The sequence below is a fragment of the Camelina sativa genome, chromosome 20 (assembly GCF_030686135.1).
Source record: "Camelina sativa cultivar CO46 ecotype springtype chromosome 20, ASM3068613v1".
NCBI lineage: Eukaryota > Viridiplantae > Streptophyta > Magnoliopsida > Brassicales > Brassicaceae > Camelina > Camelina sativa.
The window spans coordinates 655,915-680,531 of NC_141899.1; the positions used below are offsets into that span (position 1 = coordinate 655,915).

The 24,617-nt window shown below is 35.9% G+C and overlaps 5 protein-coding genes and 1 pseudogene across 9 annotated transcripts; 2 read left to right on the top strand and 4 right to left on the bottom strand.

The window, feature by feature from the left end:
- The first annotated feature begins 37 nt into the window (after positions 1–37).
- On the top strand, positions 38–1,422 carry LOC109124748 (large ribosomal subunit protein eL36x). Its single transcript, XM_010492397.3, has 4 exons — positions 38–219; positions 444–536; positions 934–1,133; positions 1,255–1,422. The coding sequence occupies exons 2-4, from the start codon at positions 447–449 to the stop codon at positions 1,292–1,294; spliced, it is 330 nt and encodes a 109-aa protein (XP_010490699.2). The 5' UTR covers positions 38–219; positions 444–446; the 3' UTR covers positions 1,295–1,422.
- A 4,726-nt stretch (positions 1,423–6,148) lies between these two features.
- Positions 6,149–8,232, bottom strand: LOC104768418 (dof zinc finger protein DOF5.1). The gene is made up of 2 exons (XM_010492408.2): positions 7,886–8,232; positions 6,149–7,588 (listed from the first exon to the last, which is right to left on the bottom strand). The coding sequence occupies exons 1-2, from the start codon at positions 7,937–7,939 to the stop codon at positions 6,440–6,442; spliced, it is 1,203 nt and encodes a 400-aa protein (XP_010490710.1). The 5' UTR covers positions 7,940–8,232; the 3' UTR covers positions 6,149–6,439.
- Positions 8,233–10,288: 2,056 nt separating this feature from the next.
- On the bottom strand, positions 10,289–13,005 carry LOC104768417 (transcription factor-like protein DPA). 3 transcript variants are annotated; one of them, XM_087506333.1, is made up of 11 exons: positions 12,838–12,997; positions 12,655–12,719; positions 12,342–12,489; positions 12,174–12,235; positions 12,030–12,073; positions 11,773–11,844; positions 11,548–11,688; positions 11,377–11,445; positions 11,028–11,126; positions 10,845–10,915; positions 10,289–10,731 (listed from the first exon to the last, which is right to left on the bottom strand). In XM_087506333.1, exons 3-11 carry the CDS (start codon positions 12,458–12,460, stop codon positions 10,530–10,532), a joined length of 879 nt encoding a protein of 292 aa, XP_087362459.1. In that variant the 5' UTR covers positions 12,461–12,489; positions 12,655–12,719; positions 12,838–12,997; the 3' UTR covers positions 10,289–10,529. The 3 variants fall into 3 exon arrangements, with proteins under 3 accessions (XP_087362459.1, XP_010490707.1, XP_087362460.1); XM_010492405.3 differs by lacking the exon at positions 12,655–12,719 and having other exon boundaries at positions 12,755–13,005; XM_087506334.1 differs by lacking the exon at positions 12,655–12,719.
- A 3,033-nt stretch (positions 13,006–16,038) lies between these two features.
- Positions 16,039–18,584, top strand: LOC104768416 (uncharacterized). The gene has a single exon (XM_010492403.3). It carries the CDS (start codon positions 16,832–16,834, stop codon positions 18,353–18,355), a length of 1,524 nt encoding a protein of 507 aa, XP_010490705.1. The 5' UTR covers positions 16,039–16,831; the 3' UTR covers positions 18,356–18,584.
- Positions 18,585–18,688: 104 nt separating this feature from the next.
- On the bottom strand, positions 18,689–21,406 carry LOC104772093 (heat shock 70 kDa protein 1-like). 2 transcript variants are annotated; one of them, XM_087506336.1, is made up of 2 exons: positions 21,083–21,406; positions 18,689–20,568 (listed from the first exon to the last, which is right to left on the bottom strand). In XM_087506336.1, exons 1-2 carry the CDS (start codon positions 21,105–21,107, stop codon positions 18,824–18,826), a joined length of 1,770 nt encoding a protein of 589 aa, XP_087362462.1. In that variant the 5' UTR covers positions 21,108–21,406; the 3' UTR covers positions 18,689–18,823. The 2 variants fall into 2 exon arrangements, with proteins under 2 accessions (XP_087362462.1, XP_087362461.1); XM_087506335.1 differs by lacking the exon at positions 21,083–21,406.
- Positions 21,407–22,691: 1,285 nt separating this feature from the next.
- Positions 22,692–24,345, bottom strand: LOC104768414 (glutamate--glyoxylate aminotransferase 1-like; annotated as a pseudogene). The gene is made up of 7 exons (XR_015593853.1): positions 24,188–24,345; positions 23,952–24,112; positions 23,730–23,855; positions 23,562–23,627; positions 23,415–23,479; positions 23,050–23,332; positions 22,692–22,964 (listed from the first exon to the last, which is right to left on the bottom strand). The product of XR_015593853.1 is annotated as a glutamate--glyoxylate aminotransferase 1-like (transcript).
- Positions 24,346–24,617: the final 272 nt, after the last annotated feature.

The following is a 24,617-nucleotide window of genomic DNA, read 5'->3' on the forward strand; positions in this document are numbered from 1 at the left end:
CACCTATAAAAACTGCGTCGTTTTGCTCAGTGATCTCGCGATGCCCAGGGATATAATTGGAAGTAAAAAAAAAAAATTGAAATTGCTAAAACCCTAATAATAATAAAAATCCTCTTTTTTATTTTAAGAAGACTATAAATTGCTTTCGTCTTCGCTCTCTCACAATCTTCTTCTTCGATTCACCTTGGCGGCGCACTCAGAGAGATTCAAACAACTCAGGTTAGTGATCTTCAATCTTACGATTAGTGTGGAAGCAGATCCTGGAATATAGAAATCTTCACTAGGTTGCTAGTACTACATCGCGATTTGCTTATAAAATCCTTTTTGAGAAATTGAATAGTTCGTAAACTAGAATCGATTTTGGAATCTTGAGAGATTTGATTGTAGTTGCATACAAGTAGATCTGAGGTTTCTTATTTCTTTTTGTCATTGGATTTGCAAAGAAAATGGTGGCGACTGGCTTGTTCGTGGGGCTGAACAAAGGACACATTGTTACAAAGCGAGAGCAACCTCCTCGCCCTAACAACAGAAAAGGGGTAAATGCTCCTTTTGTTTCTTTAACTCTTTATCTCTTTTGTACTTTGTTCATTAAAACATGGTCAGTTTTGTTTAACTTCTGTGCTTGGTTAGATTTTAAGTAGAATAGGTCAAGATCATGGTTTTTGTTAGTATAACTTATAGTAAAACAAAACAATTGGAACTGCTGCTTACTACATATTATTGAATATGTAGAAAGGGATTAAGTTCTATTGTCTTTATCACAGTATGCTATTATTGTGAGTTTTTTATTCTTTGTAGCCTTGTTCAAAATCTGTTTTGTTGCCTATGTTACCCTCTTTTCATTTTTGTATTGTTTGTTTTGTGGTAATCTTTCCCTTTTTTACATGTTGTTATCATTTTCTGATAAGAGTATTTTTTTTTTTATGTAAACAGAAAACAAGCAAAAGGACTCTCTTTATCAGGTCCCTCATCAGGGAAGTTGCTGGTTTTGCTCCTTATGAGAAGAGGATCAGTGAGCTTTTGAAGGTCGGTAAAGACAAGAGAGCTCTCAAAGTTGCCAAGAGGAAGTTGGGAACCCACAAGAGAGCCAAGCGAAAGAGAGAGGAGATGTCTAGTGTTCTCCGCAAGATGAGGTCTATTCTATTCTCCTCTTACATCCTTCCATCTTTAATTGTGCATCTATCTAAAAGACTTTGCTCCTTCATATTGAAATGTTTTGCTGATTTAAACTTGGTTTTGGCTTTTTTTTTGCAGGTCTGGTGGAGGTGCTGCTGCAACTGAGAAGAAGAAGTGATGCAGTGACTCGCGTTGGTTCTGCGTGGTTTCTCGAACTTTGTGTGTTTTAGAATTTTTGCCTAATGTTTCTTTGGATATTTTGTAGCAAAGATGATTTAATGTTGAAACGAAACCATTTTGGAGCCACTTGTCTTCTGATTAACCGGGTGTGTCTTAATGTCCGGTCCAATCTGGTTTAGAAATGTACTTTCTTTGACCCCCATGTTGTAGTCTTTCGTTATTGGGCCTACTTCGACATTTCAAATATTCGTTACAACGATGATTTGCGCAATCGATGTTGATGTGCCTTAAAATTGGATATGCTGGTGATCTTTTAAGTAGTAGTGAGCTAAGCAAAAACGCTCCACGAAGCTATTATGTTAATGTGATATATAATACTGATAAGTGACGATTTCTTAGGCCTTGTGTGTTTTCTTAAGGACCAAGCAACTTTTTATGGGCAGTCATCATCATCCGTCACAATCATCTGTTATCGGCCACTATGGGCGATTTTAAAAAAAAATATATATATTTGGGTAAAAAAGTTAAATATAGACTGATGTAAGTCTCGGGACGAAATTATTATCCTTATAACAAGAAAAAAGAAACATATGAACGTTTATGGATATGCGTTGGTACACATACGTGTGTTAAATGTGGTTCTTAGTTATTGGTCAAGCTAAAAAGGATAGCAGCAACTTGAGGTGCATGGCTTGTGTTATTAAAGGAAATCAAATTGTTGTACAAATTTGAAAATGATTGGTGCATGTACCAATCACATAGCACATATATGTAAATCCATTGTGACGTCAAATATGTGACAAATTGTACGTAAAGGTGGTGAATAACCTAAGGCCCCGCCTTGATTGTGGGCAACGATTGGGACAAGTGAACAAAAAGAAAAGAAAACTTCTTTTACCAGTAAACAGACAAAGATGATAGGTGTATATCTATGAGGAAAGAACAAAAATCTATGGTTTGAGTGTTGAATTCGGATATTTTGGATCTAACTGTTCACAATAATATTGGTTTGAGTCTACGAAAATATAGGCTGGCTTAGCAATAGGGCTAGCAGACTTTATACTTTGGAGTTTAAACATGTGAGTTGCCTTTAAACCATATTTCTGAAAGAAAATTAATTAAAATTAATCACGAAATGGAAGGTCCCATCTAATAGTTTCATTAGTATGTGAACACAAGAACAGTAATGTAATAAACTATACTGTATTTGTTACTAGCATATCGATAATCATAATTAGACTAAAACAAATGGAGCTAATTTAATTAGCGGAAGATTGTCAATGGTAATGATAAGAGTAGGCGTAGGAGTTGCATAACGTTGTTAAGGAAATCGTCGACAATTTTACTTAGCCATATCAAAAAGGTCCAGAGTTGAGGGACCCCTCATTGTTTTTTTTTTTTTTTGGGTTGGCCAAAATTTATAATGAGGGGAATTATATAAATAAAATTTTGGCAAAGACTAGCTAGAGAGTGGGCACACTCTTGGTTAGAACTTAGAATATTTCATAGGACAACTAAATATCCAACACATGTACTATAGAATATATAGGTCACATTCTAGATATTCATGTAATTGAATATTTGAATATTTCGATGGATATTACTACTACTACGCAGAAGAACATATCGAAGGCAATTAATTTTGAAAATTTACCATTCTTACAATAATATAAAATTAGAGAATTTTAAGGAAGAAAATAATATATTTCATTGATCATATATCCATTCATACAACAATTATTCTTGCACAGACTTCGGTATATATTTCTTATATGTAGTACCACTACCAATTAGAGTCTGAAGTCCAAGTACCACAACACTGCACTATGACACTATTAACGAGTAAACAAAGATCAGTCAAGCGAAGGAACTAGTCTCAGAAAAGTAAAAGCTGCGAAGTTACTGTAAAGAGAGAATGAGAATGATCTTCGCAGAAAACTATACATGGAGGCATCTTTTTGCATACATTATTTTTGGCTAGTGCATATAGTAGAAGACTATATTATACTTATATAAACGCAAATTGTATAAGTACATACGCATATAGCTGGCATACTTGTTTATACATTCATGTGTATGTTTGTCCCTATATGTATAGATTCGGCTTGGGGTTTTGGGCCAAGAAGGTTCCATGCTCTAGACTTATAGTGACAAATAATTTTTAAAGTTAAAATATACTAAGTATATGTTATATTGTTCTTATATCAATATTACCACCAAACAATTTTAAACGTGGAAGTCTCGCATATATGTGTGAATCATCTTTTTCCACGTGACGTTAATATGAAATTTTCTTTTATCATCAACAAATATTTACTTATAATATCCCAATTTGGAAAAACATTGTTCAGATTCGCTGGTCCGCCTTCAAGGACTGGTTTGTACCATTTTACGACCTATGCTATGACAATTGAGTCATAGCCTATGACCGAATCTAAGACTTGGATACGAATAGAATTATTTATAAAATACGAGTACACGACCATGGAGATAAATGGAAATAACTCCAACCATTCGTTCTCTTATCCTATGATTGGCCCGTACTAAGAATTTGTTGAATTTATGATCGAGACATATATATATATATATATATATATATATCCTTCCTCGTAAATTTGAAGCATTACTTTGCCAATATATACTTTTAAATGTCAACAGACTTGCAATCAAACAATCAAGTTGTATATATTTACTAATTTTTTTTTTTTGGTAAAGATTCTAGATATCATGGAATGGTAAAATTTGTGGTTAAAATTCAACAGTACTAATATTACCAATTTTAAACAAAAAAAGAAAAACAAAAATTTGGTGATGTGGAATCAGAAGTACCGAGTTTAGTTGTCAGTCACATGTAAGGGGAAAAAAATCAGAAGTACAGAGGTTTTGGGATTTTGTAAGTGAATTTGTTTTTGTTTCTTTTAGGAGGCTCGAATTCTCATGCGCGTGCATCGAAGCGCGTGTAATTTCAAGATCGAATCTCTCGGTTCTTGCGCGTGGCTCCCACCTCCCCTGACGCACCGTTACTTTTGTCGCCTAGTGGTCCGTGACGGTCACGAGCCTCTTGCTCTCTCCCTAGGCGCGTCGTTTTTCTTGCTCCTTTGTTCCGACATTGATTCGGTCGTCGTTAGATTTCAGTCTCCTTTTACTATTTGTTTATCTGAAAATTCTTTCAATAAATATTTATATTCTAGTATTGTTCGTAGTACTGTTTTTTGTTTTTTTGTTTGGCAGCAAAGTTCATACTAGCTAGTAGCTAAATTACACATTCAATAATGTTTTCAAATCTTCATCAACATCAAACCTAAACTCAATTCAGACAATCTCCAAGTTTTGTATTCTACTTGGTAAAGCTACATTCCTCTAAACTCACTGTTGATAACAAATAGTAAATAAACATCATTGTTTTTCTTCTTTTCTAGATGTGTATCTATGTGTTCTGTTAGTATCTATGTGTTTATCAATACTTATTTTCCGTATTAGTTTTAACACTTTGACTCATGTGGTACACAACTAATAACCATTTTCTTTATTAAAAAGTGAAAAACCAAATAATTTATCATTTGTTATCCTCGCTATATACAAGTTGGTTTTTTTGTCGACTTATCTTATTTCGTCGTTTTCGAAACCGATCATATACATTATCGACGATCATGCATGCATTGCGTCAAATTAATCTATTAATATAGGGCTAGTTGATCTCCACTATATATATACGTACGTATTATTATACATAAACACACTAGAAAATAAATATTTTTTTTTGGTAAAAAGAAAATAAATATTATCTTTACTATGAAATATTTTATAGTATTACGGTATTGATTATTTGAATAAACAAAGATTGGCCAACAAGACAATACTTCTCGGGGGTCACAAAGAACGTTCCTTTGCAGAGCATAACGAAATCATTGTCCCTTAATTACTTCCAGTCTTTTGCACTTATATATCATTATATAATCACTATGCTTGAATCTTGATGCAAAAACTATAAGGTAATACCATTGCTTTATGTCATATAAATATTTTTTCCTATTTACTTTTTTTTATTTACCACTAAAAAATATATTCAAGATATGTAAATCATCACATGTTTTTAAAAACACTGTTATATATGTCAATATATATTTTTGCTTGTACTAATTGTTACAAAATCGTATGTGATGATTAAGCTCATGATATGGAACAAAATAGAAAAACACTCAACAGTTGAAAATCATTGTTGTAGTAATGCGTGTTAAATTGCAATTTTGGTTCAAAAAACCTACGCATTCGAGTATACGTAGTTAGTTAGATGTTCAAATAGCTAGCTTGTAGATAAAGTCTCAAATAGATTCTTCTTTGCTTTACATCAAAATCATAAAAAAGTCTAACTAAAGTATTCCGTAAAAGACTCTATAATTTTAAAAATGGAATAATCAGAAAACTATGCGGAATTTGGACCGATTTCATAAACTCGTAAAGATATAATTTAGAGTCTTTTTCATTTGTTTATAAGAATTTAGACTCAAAAGGTCTCCACAATACTTGGTAATGACATAGTTTATAACTTCATATACGGCTTAAAAGGAAACATAAAATTCTTACATGTCACATGTACTAGAATTCCTATTAATTACAAGGCACAATCTATCGTAATGTATATGTTTTTTTGTATTATCGTGAATTACATTTGCGACCTGAAACTTACGTACACCAACTATATATTCCATTTTAGTTTCGATACATGTTATTAACTATATAAACGCGTGTCATACTTAACAAATATTGTCTAATGGTTATTTCTAGCTGCTGCTACAGAAATACTTTGATTTATGTGCTGCATTGGAGTTGATTATGTATAAACCCCATTCAGTACTATAAATAAGTAAAATATATTAATAGAACATACTACACGCATGTATGATTATACCTTCATACTAAAACATGAAAAATAAAATTTGCAATACAAAAACCCTAATTTAAACCTAAAAACACCAACCAAGATAATCCAACAAAAAAAAGGGACGACAAAAAACAAAAACCTAGTAGATCGATTGATGTACTAACTTCAAACCAAGTACATAAGATCGTACTACACCCAATAAGAAATTAATAAGAGCATCATCATCATCACATTAGATTCCTCAGAGAGATGAGTAACTGATTATATATTACTGGTAGAAGAAGAACTGAAATTATTAGAGACGTCACTCCACGAACTAGTTGCCGCAGCTGCCGTGGATGCTGCAGCAGCGCCATGAATATTCCAAAGCTGTTGTTCGTTTCCAAAAAGCTGTCTAGACAAGTTGAGTTGATTGTTACTATCTTCCATTTTCACTGAAGCTAATTGAGAGGCGGTGGCTGTAACCATAGCTGATGAAGCAGAAGACGAAGAGGAGATAAGGTTATGGAAAATGTTCTTAGGTCGGTACTGACCCGACCCGGTAACTAAACCGTAACCCGGATTTTGCTGCTCCATTTGCTGTTGATGATCAAACGGGTCTAAACCACCTAAAGGAAGTTGGTTTGTTGCTGGGAATCTCCACTGGTCAAAACCGGTCAAAAGAGCTGCCGCTCCTCCGCTTCCGCCGCTGCTTCCACCGCCTATATGGTAAGAAGGAGCTGACACGGCACCGTATTGTAAGGTGAAGTTGTCAGTGAAGTCTAGAGGAGGCATGAGCTTGAGAGGAGGCAAAGATGATCCAAGTCCAAGTATGTTGTTGTTGTTATGATCATGTCCGGGGATTAGTCCTGCGTTGTAAGAAGACAGCAACGAGCTCAGAGACGATGAAGAAGACGGTGGTCCCATCTGATTGTTAGCCATGGCTCGGTGGTGGTATTGTTCGTTGCTTGTGGTGCTGTCTTGTGACTTGCTATTACCGCTACTGCTGCTACCGCCACCTCCACCGCTGCTGTTTTTGGTTCTTTTGTTTCTACGACAACCGCCACCGACGGGAACGCTCCTTAGAGCACCGCCACGTGTCCAGTAACGACGGCATGACTTACAGAAGTGGCGAGGTTGAGTGAGACTGTAGTTGTTGAAGTAACAGAATTTGGTGTTGGTTGAGTCACATCTTGGACACTTCAAGGCAGTTTCAGGCAGTGGTATGTTGGCTAGCCTTGCCCTTTCCGCCATCGAACCTGGCCGGATTAACCCACCAGGTCCACCGGGACCACCGGCTCCACCGTTACCGTTGTTGTGGTGAAGCTGTGGAGGCGTTTGTTGCTGTTGCGGTGGGAGGGGATGGTGAGGGAGAAACTGCTGGTTGATGTTGTTTCCCGTGAATCCAACGGTGGTTGTGATTGGTTGATGCTAAAGAGAGCAAGAAATGATTCAAAAACAACGCAAAAAGTTTTTAGAATTTGTGAAAAAAATTAATAAAGAAGGGGAAGAAAGAATTAATTTTATGAGTATATTCAAATTCAACCACAAATATACAAAGATTAAAAGTGACAAAAGGAACAAGAATATTGTTATCCTCTTTTCTTGTTTGTTTAATCTTCTCTTTATGTCATTAAAAAAGAATGATTCTTGAGTACCCTTATAAATTATAAAACCACCAAACCCCATTAAGAAAAGAAAGAAGAAGAGACAGGATCAAGAACTTACTTGTTGTTGCCAGTTTGACGAATCAGGATAAGTAGGAAATGAAGAAAAAACCATCTTTGATCTTTCTTCTTGGATGATATTTCTCTCTTTAGTGTTTTTTTTAATGGTTTTGTTTTTGAGCAAATAAAGGAATTAAAGCTTTTTTGTTTTGGTGAAGGCTTATATGAGAGAAAAGAAGAGGAGAGGAGAGCTTAGAGAAAGATAGAGAGAGAAGGCAAAGGTAAAGGAAGAACCTTTATTCATATATATACATACCCACATATATATAGAGGAATATGTTTGAATATTATATCAATTATTTATAGTGAATAAAAAAAATAAGATTTGAGTGTGTCCACAGTGTTATTGCAAGGCTCTTTTTGTTTTATATATTATATACAAATTTGCTTAGGGTTTTGGGAAGGTGGAGGAGAGAGTGAGTGTGTTCAATTGCTTAACTCATAAGTTTCTTTCTGATTCTCTCTTTCTGTCAATACTGCTACTTCTGTACTGTGTGTGCTAATTATATATATATATATATATATATATATATATATATATATATCTGTCAATCTATATATATTCAAAAAAGTTACTAAGCTTGACTGGTTGTGTTTTTCAAAAATCAAAGTCGGTAAAATTCATAACAATTTTTTTAATTTAATTTTAAATACATAAAAAGAGACCACTAAAAATGATAATATATTGATGTTTGTCATGAACTTTAGAAACATTTTATTACCATGCAAAATATCAAATACAAAATAAAAGATGATAAACGTACGTAAGAGTTGGGTCTAGGTGAAGTTAGTATTCAAGAAAAAATTGCAATTGTTATATCTTAGTTCTTGTATATGAAAATTAGAGCTGACACTAGCTAGTGCTTTTATATATGGATTATATCAGCTAAATTTTTCATTATTTTTTCATTTCAGTAAAAGAAATGATGTTATTTTATGTTTTGGATCCGCCACTGCAGCTAAGTTATGCATTTAATTGTGTTATATTACGTAGGGCTGGGCAAAATAACCGATAACCAAATAACCGACCGAAACCGAACCGAAAAAAACCAAACCGAACCGAACCGAAATTCTTCAAATACCCGAATGGTTAGTAAAAATCTATATCCAAACTAACTGAAACCGAACCGAACCGAACCGACAATTAAATGGTTAACCGAAATATCCGAAAACCTAGAAGATATCAAATATTATATACTTAATATTATGCAAAACTATAAAATAAACTTAAAATATAAATTATTTCTAGATTCAAAACAATTAAATATTTTAAATAATCAATATATGTAAATGTTATTATTTTGAATTTACAAAGTTAAATACTATTTTGTAAAATTGAATCCATATTTTTTCCTTTTTTGTATTTTTGTTATTGTATATTTGGTTAATTTTGGTTATATTCGGTTAGTTTTGGTTATATTTGGTTTATTTGGTTAATGTTAATATAATTTATGTTAGTTATGGTTATTTATTTAAATAACCAAACCGAAACCGAACCGAAAGAAACCGAACCGAACCGAACCGAAATTTCAAAAATATCCAAATGGTTACTATATTACTATATCCAAAATAACCGAAACCGAATACAACCGAACCGAAACCGAATGGTTAACCGAATGCCCATGCCTAATATTACGTGTATATATACCTCAGCTTTAATTAATTAAGTAATTAAACACTTATCTTGAATATATTAATCGGCAGTAATATCACTAAAGAAAGAGCTCTCTTTAGTGATGTCGGGGACGATTTTGTAGATTTCGAAATGTGTAGATTTACTGAACAAAAGGATAAACAAAATGTGAAATATAAAGTCAAACATATTGACGCATAATGAAAAATAAAAAGAGAAAAACGTAAATCATATCAAGAAATTAACCGTCAGCCAACAAACTTGAAAACAAATGATATACCAAGCTAGAAAAGAAATATAAACGAAAATACAATTTCACATACTTCACGATGAATCTTAACAAAATAAGGTTCCCACTTCTAACTTTTTTCCAATTACGAATTAAACATAAAAGAGAGGTTGGACTAATATATTATAAAAATGATTAAAAATGGTTAGAGATGATTAGATTAAGTTGATACACTAAAAATTTAAAAATGTATATATAAAGTAAATTTAATTAAAACAGTCCAACATTCTTCCGAAGTGTCCCCAACTTGTTTTGCTTTTCTTTCCCTCGAACCGCCGCGATGTCTCTTTTTTTCTTTTGCATGGGAACTGGAATTTTAGATTTTTCGTAGTACACGCGCGTAAATTGAACCGGACCTAACTAACTATAGATCGCCTAACGCTATTTCGGGAACCGGACCTAACCGGAAACTAAAATTGTTCAGTATTTTAGTTACATACAGAACAGTAAACCAGATAGCCAATCGGTTTAATTCGGCCAGGTTTGGTTTAATTCAATAATCTCAGATAAAAGTAAACCGACTCGGTTTCTGGTGAAATATTACACGAAAGTTCCAATAAAAAGGAAAATTGGATAAGCCTATGAATTTGTCATTTTACAGTCTCTCCCAGTTGAACATTAAACCAGATGTATAATTTTTTAGTATACCAATTAGATCATCACTTGCTCTTCTTCTTCTTCTTCTTCTTCGAGACTTTGGGAATAGAATCTCAGTTTTCTTGGTCAGCGGGTATCAATGGATCCCGAGTTCCAGCAAACCGGGCCTGAGGTTCCAGAAGCAATGCAAGAACTGGAGGAAGAATGAGCAGAGCTGTGTTGAGATTGCTGCTGTGTAGATGATGAAGAAGAAACTCTGTTTTGTTGTTGCTTTTGTTCTTGCATCAGTTTCAAAATGTAAGCATCGTCATGCACCGAGAAAGGTGTGCTGCTCACAACAAAGTCAAGGGGCAAAAAAGAAAGAGAAGATTTCAATCCCGGATTTAAGACATGACAAAACTGATTTTGATTTTGATTTTGAAAAGAAATGTTGTTTACTACCTATTGAAGTCGAGGTGTACAAGTTGCATATCTTCAGAAATCTCGATTTCCACTACTGCGTGAGGATTTGTCTATAGAGAGATTTTGAGATGGAGACAGATAAGGATATCGAAAACATGAAAATGAAACTAAGGAAGGCAAAGACTAAACATGGAACTAAGGAAGACAAGAGATTCGAAGTACCTCAAGTAGAATGAATGGTAAAGTAAAACCCTCTGCTGGACCTTGAGTCTTCACAACCATCTCCTGATTTCTCGACATAAGACTTTCAAGACTTGAGACCTGAAGACGACAACATTGAGGAAACATATAAACAACACGTAGAAAGACCATTATCATTTCATTAAGACAACATAAAATGATTCAATCACGAAGTAGATAAGTAGTTACTACAAAATGCTAAATTCAAAGTAAACAGATGCTTACAAATTCTAGAATACCTGCCAAAATCAACAATTTTTCTCATCTCTAACAATGCATAACAAAACCTTGAATTGTAAGAGTCTTGCATAAAAGAACGAAAGAGAATCACCTTTTCTCTCAACTCTTTAAGAAAAGCAGCCTTCTTTTGCACACTATTCATTACTTTATTTCGATCCATCTGCCAATACGAGCATCCGATATCCAAAACGAAGAGTAAATAAGACGATCAAGAGAGCAATAAAACAGAAGAAAATCGAAAGGGCAAGCTTGGAGGCTGAACCTTGACTTCTTCCACATCTCTTTTGCAGGTAATAGGAAGACCTTTCCACCGGATTTCCTTTTTATCCCTTGCGATAATATCCAAGGCCATGAACACATTGAGTGCATCATAGACTCTCCGCCTTATGTTCTTCTCATTATACTAATTCAACAATAAGAGAATGCTGTTCTAACTAACTTTTGTAATTTCAATAACTCAAGACAGATAAATATCAGCTTGCCATACCTCATTTTCATTCAAAGGCTTCTCAGCGTTTTGCTTGATTGTGGCAAAATCTGAAATGATCTCGTCTGCAACCTGTAATCACAAGAGCCAGAGTCTCAAACATAGGTATCCACATTTTCTAACACAATGCCGCTAATAGAAGAGCAAGGCTTCTTGAAGTGAATACTTCAAAAGATCAATTGTAATGCATACTAAACTGAAAACTTTCAAGACCACAACAAATCTTTGGCTAGCTCAATAGAGAAAGAGAGTTATACCTCTTTGTATGTAGTTATCTTCTTGGCTTCCAACTTCTGACAAACTGAGTAAAATTCACATGAATGTGAAGTCGATCAGAACCACATTCAACTCAGTTAAAGGTGTTGTTTTGGGCAGTAAAGGAAAGAGAGAAATCAACTGACCCATAACACTGAATTGACGAAGCCCACCTCCAGCAGTTCTTGATTGCCCTTTCTTCTCTGATCTTTTGACACCACAAAACAGATCCAATCAAAGACATTATAAGCTCAAACTCATAAAAAAAAAAACTTGTGTGTTGAGTATAAAGTACAAAAAATATAGAGACAGACCCAATTTCAGAATCATCATCAACAATCAACTTCCTTCTAACAGGAGTTTTCTCCAAGCTCACTGTAGGATGTTGTCTCTGCTTCTCTGGTGTCACAAACAATTCCATCTCCATACTCATATCTCACTACACAAATCACCCTTCTCCTTCTGCACAAATTTTTTCAAACAATTAATTTCATATTAGCTCTTCTTGACTCAAATCAACCACACAATCTAGAAAAAACCCTAAATTTGATTATCATCTGTGCAGTTCCAATTTCAAACCCAACAATCAGAATAAAGCTAAACAAAAATTATGAAATGGGTATCAACCAGTTCGATGAGATCTAGCGGATAACCCTAGTGGTACACAGAGATATAAACCCAAAGCTCGAAATCTGTTCAAAAGACGGAATCAGTTTCGAAGACGAACCAACCACACAGTGATCCTCCAATGGCGGAGAAAAAAAAAAGAAGAAGATGAGATTCGCTAGGGTTTTTAATTTAGTTTATTACTCCTTATGCGAACAAGAAGAAACAAATCGGAGATGAAATTACTGAGCGAGAGTTCCCGCTATAAACAACACACACACTGTTTCTCCATAGCAGCCCATCTTCTCAAAAGCCATAAGCCTCAACAAAAACGCACACGCACTCTCTGTGTTCGAACCCAACCGCAACGGCGTCGTTTGTTTTGCTCTTTCGCGGGAATTTAAATGGGCCTTTGTTACCCATTGGGCTTATATGCTTTAAAACCAAGACACGTATATGTCTGTCTCTATTATACTCCCTCTGAAACAAGTGTCATTTTGACACTTTTTTTTTTTACAAAAAGAATGTCATTTTATGTTTCCAATGCAAATTTTAAGCTTAAATCTCTTTTTTATCATTATTATTTGAGCTTATTAATTAGAAAGAGAAAAAACTTTAGTGTATTTATAAAGGGTAAAACAGAAATTTAAACAATTTTCTTAATTTGTGTGCATTATGTCAAAATGACACTCTTTGTGAAACAGAGGAAGTATTACATTGACAATTGTGTCTGTATTCGATCCAATTGTTATTAAAAAATAGTAATATTAAGTTCACTGAATCTTGAGAAAATGTTTGGTACGTTTGCATTTAGGTTATTACTTACTGACTAACATTATCGCTTATAAAGTTTTTGTTTTATTTTTTTTTCTTCTTATAAGACATGGTCCGTATCATCAACTTGTAACTATAAAAAAAAAATATTCATACTTTTTTTTATATATTTCTTTTCTCCCAAGATGTATATAGTTCACACACGTTAGTGCTTCAACGTGTGAGATAGTTGCGTTGCATTGTAATCAAAGAAAATAGTCAGTCCTTTTTCTTATTTATATTAGATGGAAAAAAATATTAAAATAAATAGTTATGGAGAATTTTGGAACACGATATTTTTGGATTTATCTATGTCATTTTCGTGCATTTATATGAAGTGGTCGGTTAAATCTGCATGTTAACGCAATATTTGTAGTACTTTGGGTTAAATTTTTATTCGAATTGTTGTTAATCAACTAAAAAGTTCGACATTTTTTTTTTTTTAAAGGATATGTTATGAAATTACCACCACAAGGCACTTGCCACTTGTTCTCTATCATTGGTGGATGAGTTTGCATTTTGTTCTCTACGAATATTTTTGTATTTTTAATTAGTTAGAGTATGTTTTAAAAGGACCAAATTCAAGTCCTTTTACACTAGGTTTTGGGTTCAATTTCAAAGATTATATGAATCATCATCACAGATCTTTTCACCAAAACATTTTATATATATATATTAGAGAACGTCTGACGTCTAACCGTAAATTGATTTGCATTAACTCTGAACCAATCTGAATCTAAACTCCACAAAACCAGGAGTCAAGACCACAAAACCTATCATACCGGTCTGGAGTCTCGACTAATCTCAGTCCATCATAATGATATCTATCAATCACAACTATGTACTATCACAAGATGTTATAACAATATACCTTCAATTTTGATTTGTTTACTTTGATGTTACTGTGTGTTGTCAGGCAAACACATAGATAATTTTTTTTTTTTAAGTCATTATAGTCTTATAGACTAATATAAGTAGTGTGATTTATTTAAATGTTTGTTTGCTGTTTGTTTATCTGTCGTTGTTTTTGGAGATGAAAGGTGGCAACTCCCAATATCTTTTGGGGGTCATCTTCGATGTCCTCTCAGATCTCAATTATTGAGTTTTTAAAAGTCATGTTTGATTCTTTCTACTCTTTTTGGTTCCATTATTTTTTTTTTCTTTGTCAACTTCCGTTCATATCTAATATAGTATTATTCTCTAATGTTCAAAGGTGTCCCTTGAGAACCCGAACATGCGATAAACAAAATTATATTACCGTATATTATGGTTTGCATTTTTTTATTAGTCCAGTAGTCTTTTTCTTCTTTAACCTCTGTATTTCAGTAGTTTTTATTTATTGGATGCAATGTGTCAACTACGAAAAATATATCGAGTTACGAATGTAGCCTGTTTTATGGAAAATTAGGAACATTATCTTAATTTTTATAAATTAAATGGATGCAAATATAAAAATGTAGTCAAATTGTGTATTCTTCTAACATTTCACCATTTTAAATGAAACAAAATGCAAAAAAATTTGAAATGTTGACATAGTCAAAAGAAATTGTTCATCTACATTCAAGAATCAAGATGAGCGACTTGAACAAATATATACACCTAGTATGTATGTAACATATGTGTTGCATAATTTTACATCTGGATAACAACAATACATCTATATACACTCGCAAAAACCTATATATATCATACTAGTCAATTTGTAGCATTTACTTATATAGTTTCGTATCACGCTACATGATACTCATAAATTGACTCAAAATGCATTAAAGAAAAAATAATTAAAGATATGTTATCCTCGTAGTTATCCTCAAACCCTTTCTTTGATTCGGTTGTTTTTAGAATTTATAATGCACTTAGGTAGTCAACAAAGCTGGATTAATTAATTAAACTCGTAGGCCGTTGGATACTAACACTGATATGATGACGCATAGTCCTATTGTAGTGGATAAATAATTATATTATAAAAATATTAATAATTTGTTACACTCACTGGGGGCACAATAATGCAATTTGTCACTAAAATTGATTTAAATAACATTTTAATAACTCGTAATCATATCACTCAACTAATCACCAAACAATGTCTCCACTTAGACTACAACATTGGTTTTCAACAATCCCTAGCACAAACAAAGCTACCCAACGATATACACATTACAAAGCATACACTTCTTCATGATTATGATGTGATAAACCTTTTCTACCATACGATATATATATATAAAAAAGTCATACTAAAATACATTTGCTAACTAAAAACTCATATACTACTATACATATAAAATTCAATGACCCACATTAAACAAGTCACATCATCATAATTATAATTGCTTGCTATACCTAAAGATAACAAACTAGAATATGCAATATTGAATTAGTTATTGCAAGCTTTTCAAATGAATTTATTTTAAATTATAAATTGGCGATGCGGTTTTGATTATTACAAAATTGTTTATGTTGATAAGCACATGTAACACCACGATAAGCACGCATAAAAATTGAAAGAGAAAAAAGAGAAGAAAAAAAAAAAAAAAAAAGAAACATTTGTTTAATATATATATAGATGGAACCTACAAATAAAATAAAATAATTTATTAGAAAGAGAGAGAGAGAGAGTGGGGAGGGATCAGGTGGTATCTAGTTCAGGCTCGTTCTCTTCCTCTTTCTTTAGGCTTTGGCTATCTCATTCACTCACCCACGAACCTTCCCTCTTAACCAATCTTCTTCTTACATAAACACCTCTCATTCCCACCGTTTCCAAAAGAGAAAGCTTTCCACACAAAAAAAAAAGAAAAAAAAAAGAAACACACACACAAGTTTTGTTCAATCTTTGAGGTAAAGATTGGATTTTTTTTTGATAAAAATTGTCGTGAATGAAATGGGGGAGCTTTTGTTGTCTCGTCTACTATTGAATCAGTCAACCTCATCCATTGTTGCTTATCTCAAAAGGTATTTTCTTAGAGGTTCTTCTTCTTAGAAAAAGTTAAGTTGGGGGTTCTCTGATACTTTGAATGTAATTTATAGCAAAAAGGCAAGATTTTGAATTGTAATTTCGATATGTATATTTCTCGGATGGGTTTGAGTCGGAGTTTCCCGCCGCCTTTTGGGGGATTTCGGGAACTTTTAGGGTTAGGGTTGGATATTGTGTTTCTCTAGCAGTCTTCTCTCCTTTTCTTGAGACTAAAAGAGTTTTTTTTTAATTGTTTTTTTTTGGGTTCCTGGGGATTGAGATTTGGGATCTTAATCAACATGTGGGTTAATTGGGAGATCTGGGATTTGGGAGATCTTGTGAAGGATTGAAAAAAAGAAAAAAGCTTTATTATAGATTTAAGAATGGACAAGAAGTGAAGAAGAAGGTGGAAGTTTTGTTTTTGTGTGTGAAATGAAAGGTTCTTCTATTCTTGCTGTTTTGTCAATGGAGAATCATCATCCTTCAACGCTCTTATCTATGGATTCTAGTGGTTCATCTCATGAGGAACTTGATCTTGAGATGAACAATGGTAATAGGCAAATCACTCTTTACAATCCACCAGACATCAATCTGCCTTTGTCTGTAGGACGAAGCTCTCCTTCTTGGAACTTGGATTCTTGTGATAACATTTTGGATGTTGGTCTTAGCTCCCATGTCTACGAGACCGAGACTTTTCTCAATGTGGTTCCCAGTAAAGTCGCCAAGAAATGCTTGAAACGAGGTGATAGTATGTGGGGAGCTTGGTTTTTCTTTAGCTTCTACTTCAGACCTGCGTTGAATGAGAAATCAAAGTCTAAGGTCATTAGGGAAGCTAGTACTGGAGTAGGAGGAGGAGGATGTTTTAGTGGGTTTGATAAATCTGATCTCAAGCTTGATGTGTTTCTTGTTCAGCATGATATGGAGAACATGTACATGTGGGCTTTTAAGGATAAACCTGATAATGCTCTCGGGAAAATGCAGTTGAGAAGCTATATGAATGGGCATTCTCGTCAGGGCGAGCGTCCGTTTCCCTTTAGCGCAGAGAAAGGCTTTGTTCGGTCTCACCGAATGCAGAGGAAGCATTACAGGGGACTCTCTAATCCTCAATGTCTTCATGGGATAGAGTTTGTGCCTTCGCCGAGTTTGTTGTGTGTCAGTGAAGAAGATAAGAAGAGATGGATGGAGCTGACGGGTCGAGATTTGAAGTTCACTATCCCTCCTGATGCTAGTGATTTCGGTTCATGGAGGAATCTTCCCAACACGGATATTGAGCTTGAGAGACCGCCTCATGTTACAAAACCTGCACCAAATAACGCCAAGAAGATTCTCAATGGCTCTGGCTTACATTTGACAAGTAATGCCTCTTTCAGTAGCAATGGGGAGTCTTCGGATCAATCTCCAGGAGGAGTCAACAACAACAAGAAGAGAAAAGAGTTTTTATCTCCGGGAAGCAGTGAAGAAGAATGTTGTTTGACTGTTAACAACATTGAGACTCACCATGCCAAGGACCCTCCCAGTTGGGTAAACGACTTCACTGGAGTGATGAAGAACAGCTGCGGACCCGTGACTGCAGCAAAAACGGTGTACGAGGACGAAGAAGCTTATCTGGTTGTGATAACTCTACCGTTTGTGGATTTGAACACCGTGAAGGTTTCATGGAGGAACAATATCACAAATGGTATCGTGAAGGTCACAGGATTGAGCACTTCAAGGGCTTCATATGTGAAGAGACGGAACCGGACTTTCAAGCTAGTTGATCAGACGGCTGAGCATTGTCCTCCGGGGGAATTCATGAGGGAGATTCAATTGCCAAATCGGATTCCGGAAGAAGCAAACATCGAAGCATATTTTGATGGGACTGGACCAGTTTTAGAGATTGTGGTTCCAAAACTGAGAGGAGGAGTGGAGGAAGAACACGAGGTTAGAGTTCGTCTACGGTCACACCACCTCGGATGAAAGATGCTACCAATGTTTTATGTGTTTGTAGAAGTATTTTGTTGTGTACAATGGGAGAATAAGCAAAAGCAGAAGCATAAGTGCTGTTTTCAAGTATAACATTTTCACTTCACTCTTTTCTGCTTCGGTTGCGAACGTGCAATATATATATTTTTAATTCTTCAGAGCAAGTTGTATTTAACCATATTTTAATTTTGATTACTAGTATACAAGTTTTTTTTGTTTCCCATGTAAAGATTTCATTTTTATAGAGACAAAAGATTAGTTTTATCGTTTTGTCTACTGCTCAATCCCATTTTTGGTAGCCCTATGAAGAATTCGACACAAATTATGTATGTAACCAGTTATATCACTAAGCATTTTAAAGAGAAAGGGTCACCAGACAAACAACAAACAGAGAGTTACTGGGCTCAAATAAAAAAGATAAATCATAAAAGAACCAACACAAAACAATGACCAAGAAACAACTTAGTCGACCTCCTCGATCTTAGGGCCAGCACCGCCTGGAGCAGGAGGAGCATCTTCGTCCATAGCATGGGGACCTGGACCACCGGCTTCACCACCAGCTCCTTGGTACACCTTGGCGATGATTGGGTTGCAGATGCTCTCCAACTCCTTCATCTTGTCTTCAAACTCGTCAGTTTCAGCCAACTGGTTACCCTCCAGCCACTGAATCGCCTGCTCAATGGAGTCCTCGATCTTCTTCTTGTCTGCTGCGGGAACCTTCTCACCAATCTTCTCGTCCTGGATGGTGTTCCTCATGTTGTAAGCGTAGTTCTCTAGAGCATTCTTGGCTTCAACCTTCTTCTTGTGCTCCTCGTCCTCAGACTTGTACTTCTCTGCTTCTTGAACCATCTTCTCGATCTCATCCTTGGAGAGACGACCCTTGTCATTCGTGATGGTAATCTTGTTCTTCTGTCCGGTGGTCTTGTCCTCAGCAGATACGTTGAGGATACCATTTGCATCAATGTCAAAGCAGACAGTGATCTGAGGCACACCACGTGGAGCCGGAGGGATTCCAGAGAGCTCGAATTTACCGAGAAGGTTGTTGTCCTTGGTTCTGGCTCTCTCACCTTCGAACACCTGGATCAACACGCCGGGCTGGTTGTCTGAGTAAGTGGAGAAGACCTGCTCCTTCTTGGTCGGGATGGTTGTGTTTCTCTGAATCAAAGTGGTCATGACACCACCAGCAGTTTCAAGACCGAGGGAGAGAGGAGTGACATCAAGCAAGAGAAGGTCTTGAACCTTTTCGTTTCCTTCACCGCTTAGAATAGCTCCCTGGACGGCTGCACCGTATGCAACAGCCTCATCGGGGTTGATAGACTTGCAAAGCTCTTTACCATTGAAGAAATCTTGGAGAAGCTGTTGAACTTTGGGGATACGGGTAGAACCACCGACAAGAACAACTTCGTGGACTGAGCTCTTGTCCATCTTAGCATCACGGAGACACTTCTCAACAGGCTCCATACACTTCCTGAAAAGATCCATGTTAAGCTCTTCGAATCTAGCTCGGGTAATTGGAGCAAAGAGGTCAGCTCCTCCATAGAGAGAGTCAATCTCGATGGTCGTTTGCGCCGTGGAAGAAAGAGTTCTCTTTGCTCTTTCGCAAGCTGTTCTCAGCCTCCTAAGGGGTCTGGCGAGGCCAGTGATGTCCTGCTTGCTCTTCCTCTTAAACTCTTGAACGAAGTGGTTAACCATTCTGTTATCGAAATCTTCACCACCAAGATGAGTGTCTCCAGCAGTAGCCTTGACCTCAAAGATACCTTCTTCAATTGTAAGAAGAGAGACATCAAAAGTACCACCACCAAGATCAAAGATGAGAACGTTCTTCTCTCCAACACTTGTGGCCTTCTTGTCAAGACCGTAGGCAATGGCAGCAGCAGTGGGCTCGTTGATGATACGGAGAACATTCAAACCAGCGATGACACCAGCATCCTTTGTGGCTTGACGCTGAGAGTCATTGAAGTAAGCAGGAACGGTGACCACAGCGTTCTTGATAGTGGTGCCAAGGTAAGCTTCACTAATCTCACGCATCTTAATGAGAACCATGGAAGAGATCTCCTCAGCGGAGAACTGTTTCTCTTCACCCTTGTAGTTGACTACAATCATTGGTTTCTCAGCAGTTCCTGAAGAGATGATAGTGAAAGGCCACAGCTTCCTGTCGCTTTGGACAGATGCGTCACTGAATCTACGACCAATCAACCTCTTTGCATCTGTCAAAATTAAACAAAAACAACATCAATAGACCGAACACACAAAAATCAAAGTCAAAGTCAACACTACAGACCAAATCATCAACTTAGACTAAAATTCTTTGGTCAATGGAGATAAAAATCCTAACTTTTCAACAAATTTTCACAAGAATAGTTCATAATCAACAAAGGGTATAACGCAAAGAAGTAAATTAACTCAAACCCTAAATCAAAAATCAATAGACCGGACACACAAAAATCAAAATCAAAGCGAATCAAGTTTTAAGAACAGAGTTTACAAATCATCAATAATACTAAAATTCTTTGGTCAGAGAGATAAAAATCCTAACTTTTTAACAAATTCACAAGAATAGTTCATAATCAGCTTACGGTACAACTCAAAGAAGTAATTTAACTCAAACCCTAAAAATCATCCTATACAAACCCTAAAAATTGGCACTTTAACTCAAACACGAAACAACCAGAGAGAGATTTAAGAACAATGTATGTAAATAAGATGAGAGAGTATACATACCGAAGACAGTGTTAACAGGGTTCATGGCGACCTGGTTCTTAGCAGCATCTCCGATCAGCCTCTCGGTGTCGGTGAAAGCAACGTAAGACGGCGTGGTCCGGTTACCCTGATCATTAGCAAATGATCTCAACACGGTCGTGTTGCCAAACTCCAACACAAGAGTAGGTAGTACCAAGATCGATACCGATCGCAGGACCTTCTCCCTTACCAGCCATTGTTATCACAATTAAAGGTTTTTTTAGCTTATTAAGAAGAAAGAGACGAAAAGTTTTAGAGCTGCTGCTTAGGTTTTTAGAGAGTTCGTGAAGAAAGAGCAACGAAGTCAGGGTTTTTTATAGAGGTTGAGATTCCAGAATGTTCCTGTAAAGTGTGTAATTCACCGTTAGATTAGGTTTGAGATTGATCCGACGGTTGTTAAGTGAGATCTTTTTTTTCCAAATCTTTTATTTTTGGTCCGAGGAAAAAAGTGATATTGTCCAAAAACGGAAAAGCGCGTCTGCGAGAGAATTGGAAAATTGCTCCAACGTTCATTGCCACGTCGTACCAGCAGTAGTGGGCCTATAAGAGATACGCTGTATGTGGGCCGTTGTGAGGCTTTTCTTTTACTGATTGGGCATTATAGTTAGAAAAGCTTAGGGCGAGGCGGCCAGCACCGCCTGAAGAAGGAGGAGCGTCACCGTCGGATCACTAGCTCCACCATCAACTCTCTCTCTCTCTCTCCCTCGGTATTGGTTTTTTGGCTTTTGCACAAAGTAAGCAGCGATTCATATCCGAATTTGGAAAAACAAAAATTTTAAATTGCTTTTGCTAACAATTTACTAGTAATAAAGAAGCCTCAAGTTCTGAAAGTTTCAGTCTTTAAATCGGTTGGAAAATGGTGTTGTTATTTGGAGCATGCATGCAGCATGTTGTTATGTCTTCTTAATTCTCTTAAACGCAGTTGACACCAAAACAAGTCGTTCGCATAAACCATATTCAAAAATTTATTAAAACACCAAAACGAAAAGAAATAATGTATGAAAGAAACCAACTAAAAAGTTATAAAATGATAAGTATTTGCCTCGTTCTAAAAAAAAAAAAGTCATAAAGGTTGAAAAGTAATTGTTGAATAATCTCCGCGTCTCGGGCCTTTAGGTTTAGGAGCCGGCGGACATTCTAGCGACCGTGGAATCCTAAACTCCTCTGCTTTAGGCGTCGTGCAGTACTCTTCTTCTTCTTCTTCTTCTTCTTTCTGTGCTGCTTCTCCACTTCGCTTTCCTTCTTCTTTTTCCTTTGGCTTCCCCACCGTAGTCACCGGAGACAGAGTTCTCATCAGTTTCTCTTCGTTACTAATTGTTGTCATCTTCTCTTGTTCTTGTTTTGCAATGTATAATGGAAACTTATATGTAACTCTTTGGTGCTTCTTCGTTGATCGGAGATATATAATGATGTTTAGCAAAGATTAAAAATAAAATAAACAGAGGACACATACATATATATAGGCGTTGGACTTTGATCTTTATAAGGTTTCCTTTTATAAAGAAAATAGTAAGTTTCCATTTTCTTTTAGCTAAATTGCACAATTACAAATTCACATTACCCCACACACAAAATAAAAAGGCAATTCCGGTAAGATAAAGATCTTAAATCGATTCCAACTGAAAATAGAAATAGAGAGAGTTTTAGAGAATATGACAAGTAGAAAGAGTACTACAGAGATTTTAGCTTTTAAGAAGTATAGCAGAACACAAATAGATGTTCAGAAGAAGAAGAAGGAAGAAGAAGTAATCACATTCCACCAAAGTTATTATCGTACTAAGTCATGCACTCGTCGTTGAACTTCTTGAAACTATCCATGATCTCTGGCATCTCTTCTTCTGCTGGTATCCTCAGATGGAACACACTGTCAAAATCCACAAAGGGGAATGAGTTTACAAGAAGAGATCAAAAGAGCAAGAAACGAAATCGTATTTGGGAGATTCTTTTACCCTTCTTTCTGTCCAAATGCAGAGCCAGAGACAGTAGAAAACATCTGGTACTTTTCCGGCTTGTTTTGCAGCTTGGAGAGCTCCTGCTGGTAACCGTATTTGAGGAAACGAATACATTGCAATTAACATTTGACTTACACAAGAATCATCAAGAACCGTATCAAAATCTCTAAACTGAACGGCTTTTATTGCTTTGTTTCTTTGACAGACAACGGTTTTGCAGCTGTTGAATCCGTCAGTCACGATCTTTGCTCTTCTTCTCAATGATTCAAGAATCCCCTTGCTAGAGAATAAAGCAAAAGAGGAATTCAATCCGAGGATTATAATCACCGATCACTGAGTGTTGAAGCTTATGTTGTACATACCTTTCACGAGCGAACTGGTCATATAGAATGTCTCCAGGCTTTGGAGGACTAACCATCAAACCCATCTGCACAAGTCATATCACTCTCAGAACATACTGATGATTTCTACAAAATCAAATCCACATTACGTGAAGACTTTTCACTTACAAAGATCTGCGCGGATACATTGGGGCTGAAGGCAATTGATGCAACCTTGTATATCTCCTCAACAACCTGCAAAAATAAAATCAGAAATTATATTATGATTATGTTTTGACACATAGCATAGAACATAAGTAACTAAGCAAAGAGTTTAAACAGAGCGTTAAGACAAACCCTGGGAGGGATATTGGTCATCTCAAAGTATCCACCTCTCCTCGCTGTCCAATATCCTTTAGAGACGGTGTGGAAGGATACAAGCTGAACTTCCTTGCTGAATGGCGAACCCATATCCAACAAAACCTATGTATATTTTAACGAATGTTCAAGTTAAAAAAAGGAGGATCACAAATCAGGCACAAGTTTCAAAAACACATGAAAGAGAAGATAGAAGCTGACCTTCTTGGAGCTCATCCTGGTATATGTTCTGCTGATAAACTTCGTCTCCCAGAAGAACTAATTTTCTCGTTATAACAGAACTTCAATATCTCTCTTAAGTTAGCTTCACTTAGACACTGACCAGTTGGGTTCCCAGGGTTAATGATCACCATTGCGCTTACCTGTATAAACATATGCATCTACGCTAACTGCATCACCTATGATAGCAAAGAGTACAAGGGAGAAGAGTGCCTTACTGTTATCCCTTGAGAACGCCTGAGCAACAGATTGTCTAAGGTTGTTAACATCAAGTCCCCAGTTTTCAGACTCATCAAGATAGTAAGGAACAAGAGTACCACCTAACAGTGATATGGTAGCTGAGTAGAGTGGATACTGTGGAACCGGAACTAGAATCTGTCAAACGGAAAGCAAAAAGCTTGTAAATGAAAATGTCAGGGGAATAAACATAGCAGAAAGACCTAGGTTGGACTCTGACGGTCTAAAGAATTGTCTATACACATACCTGACGAGGAAATGTCAACGGCTTCTGTCCTAAAGCATGAGGGTTCCCAACGTTTGTGAAAATAAGATCTGTTATGTAGCCCAAGTTAGGAACTGCCAATAAACTATAGGCAAATCAAGTACTATGATAATAATTGCAAATACATATCAAAGTACAAAACCAAA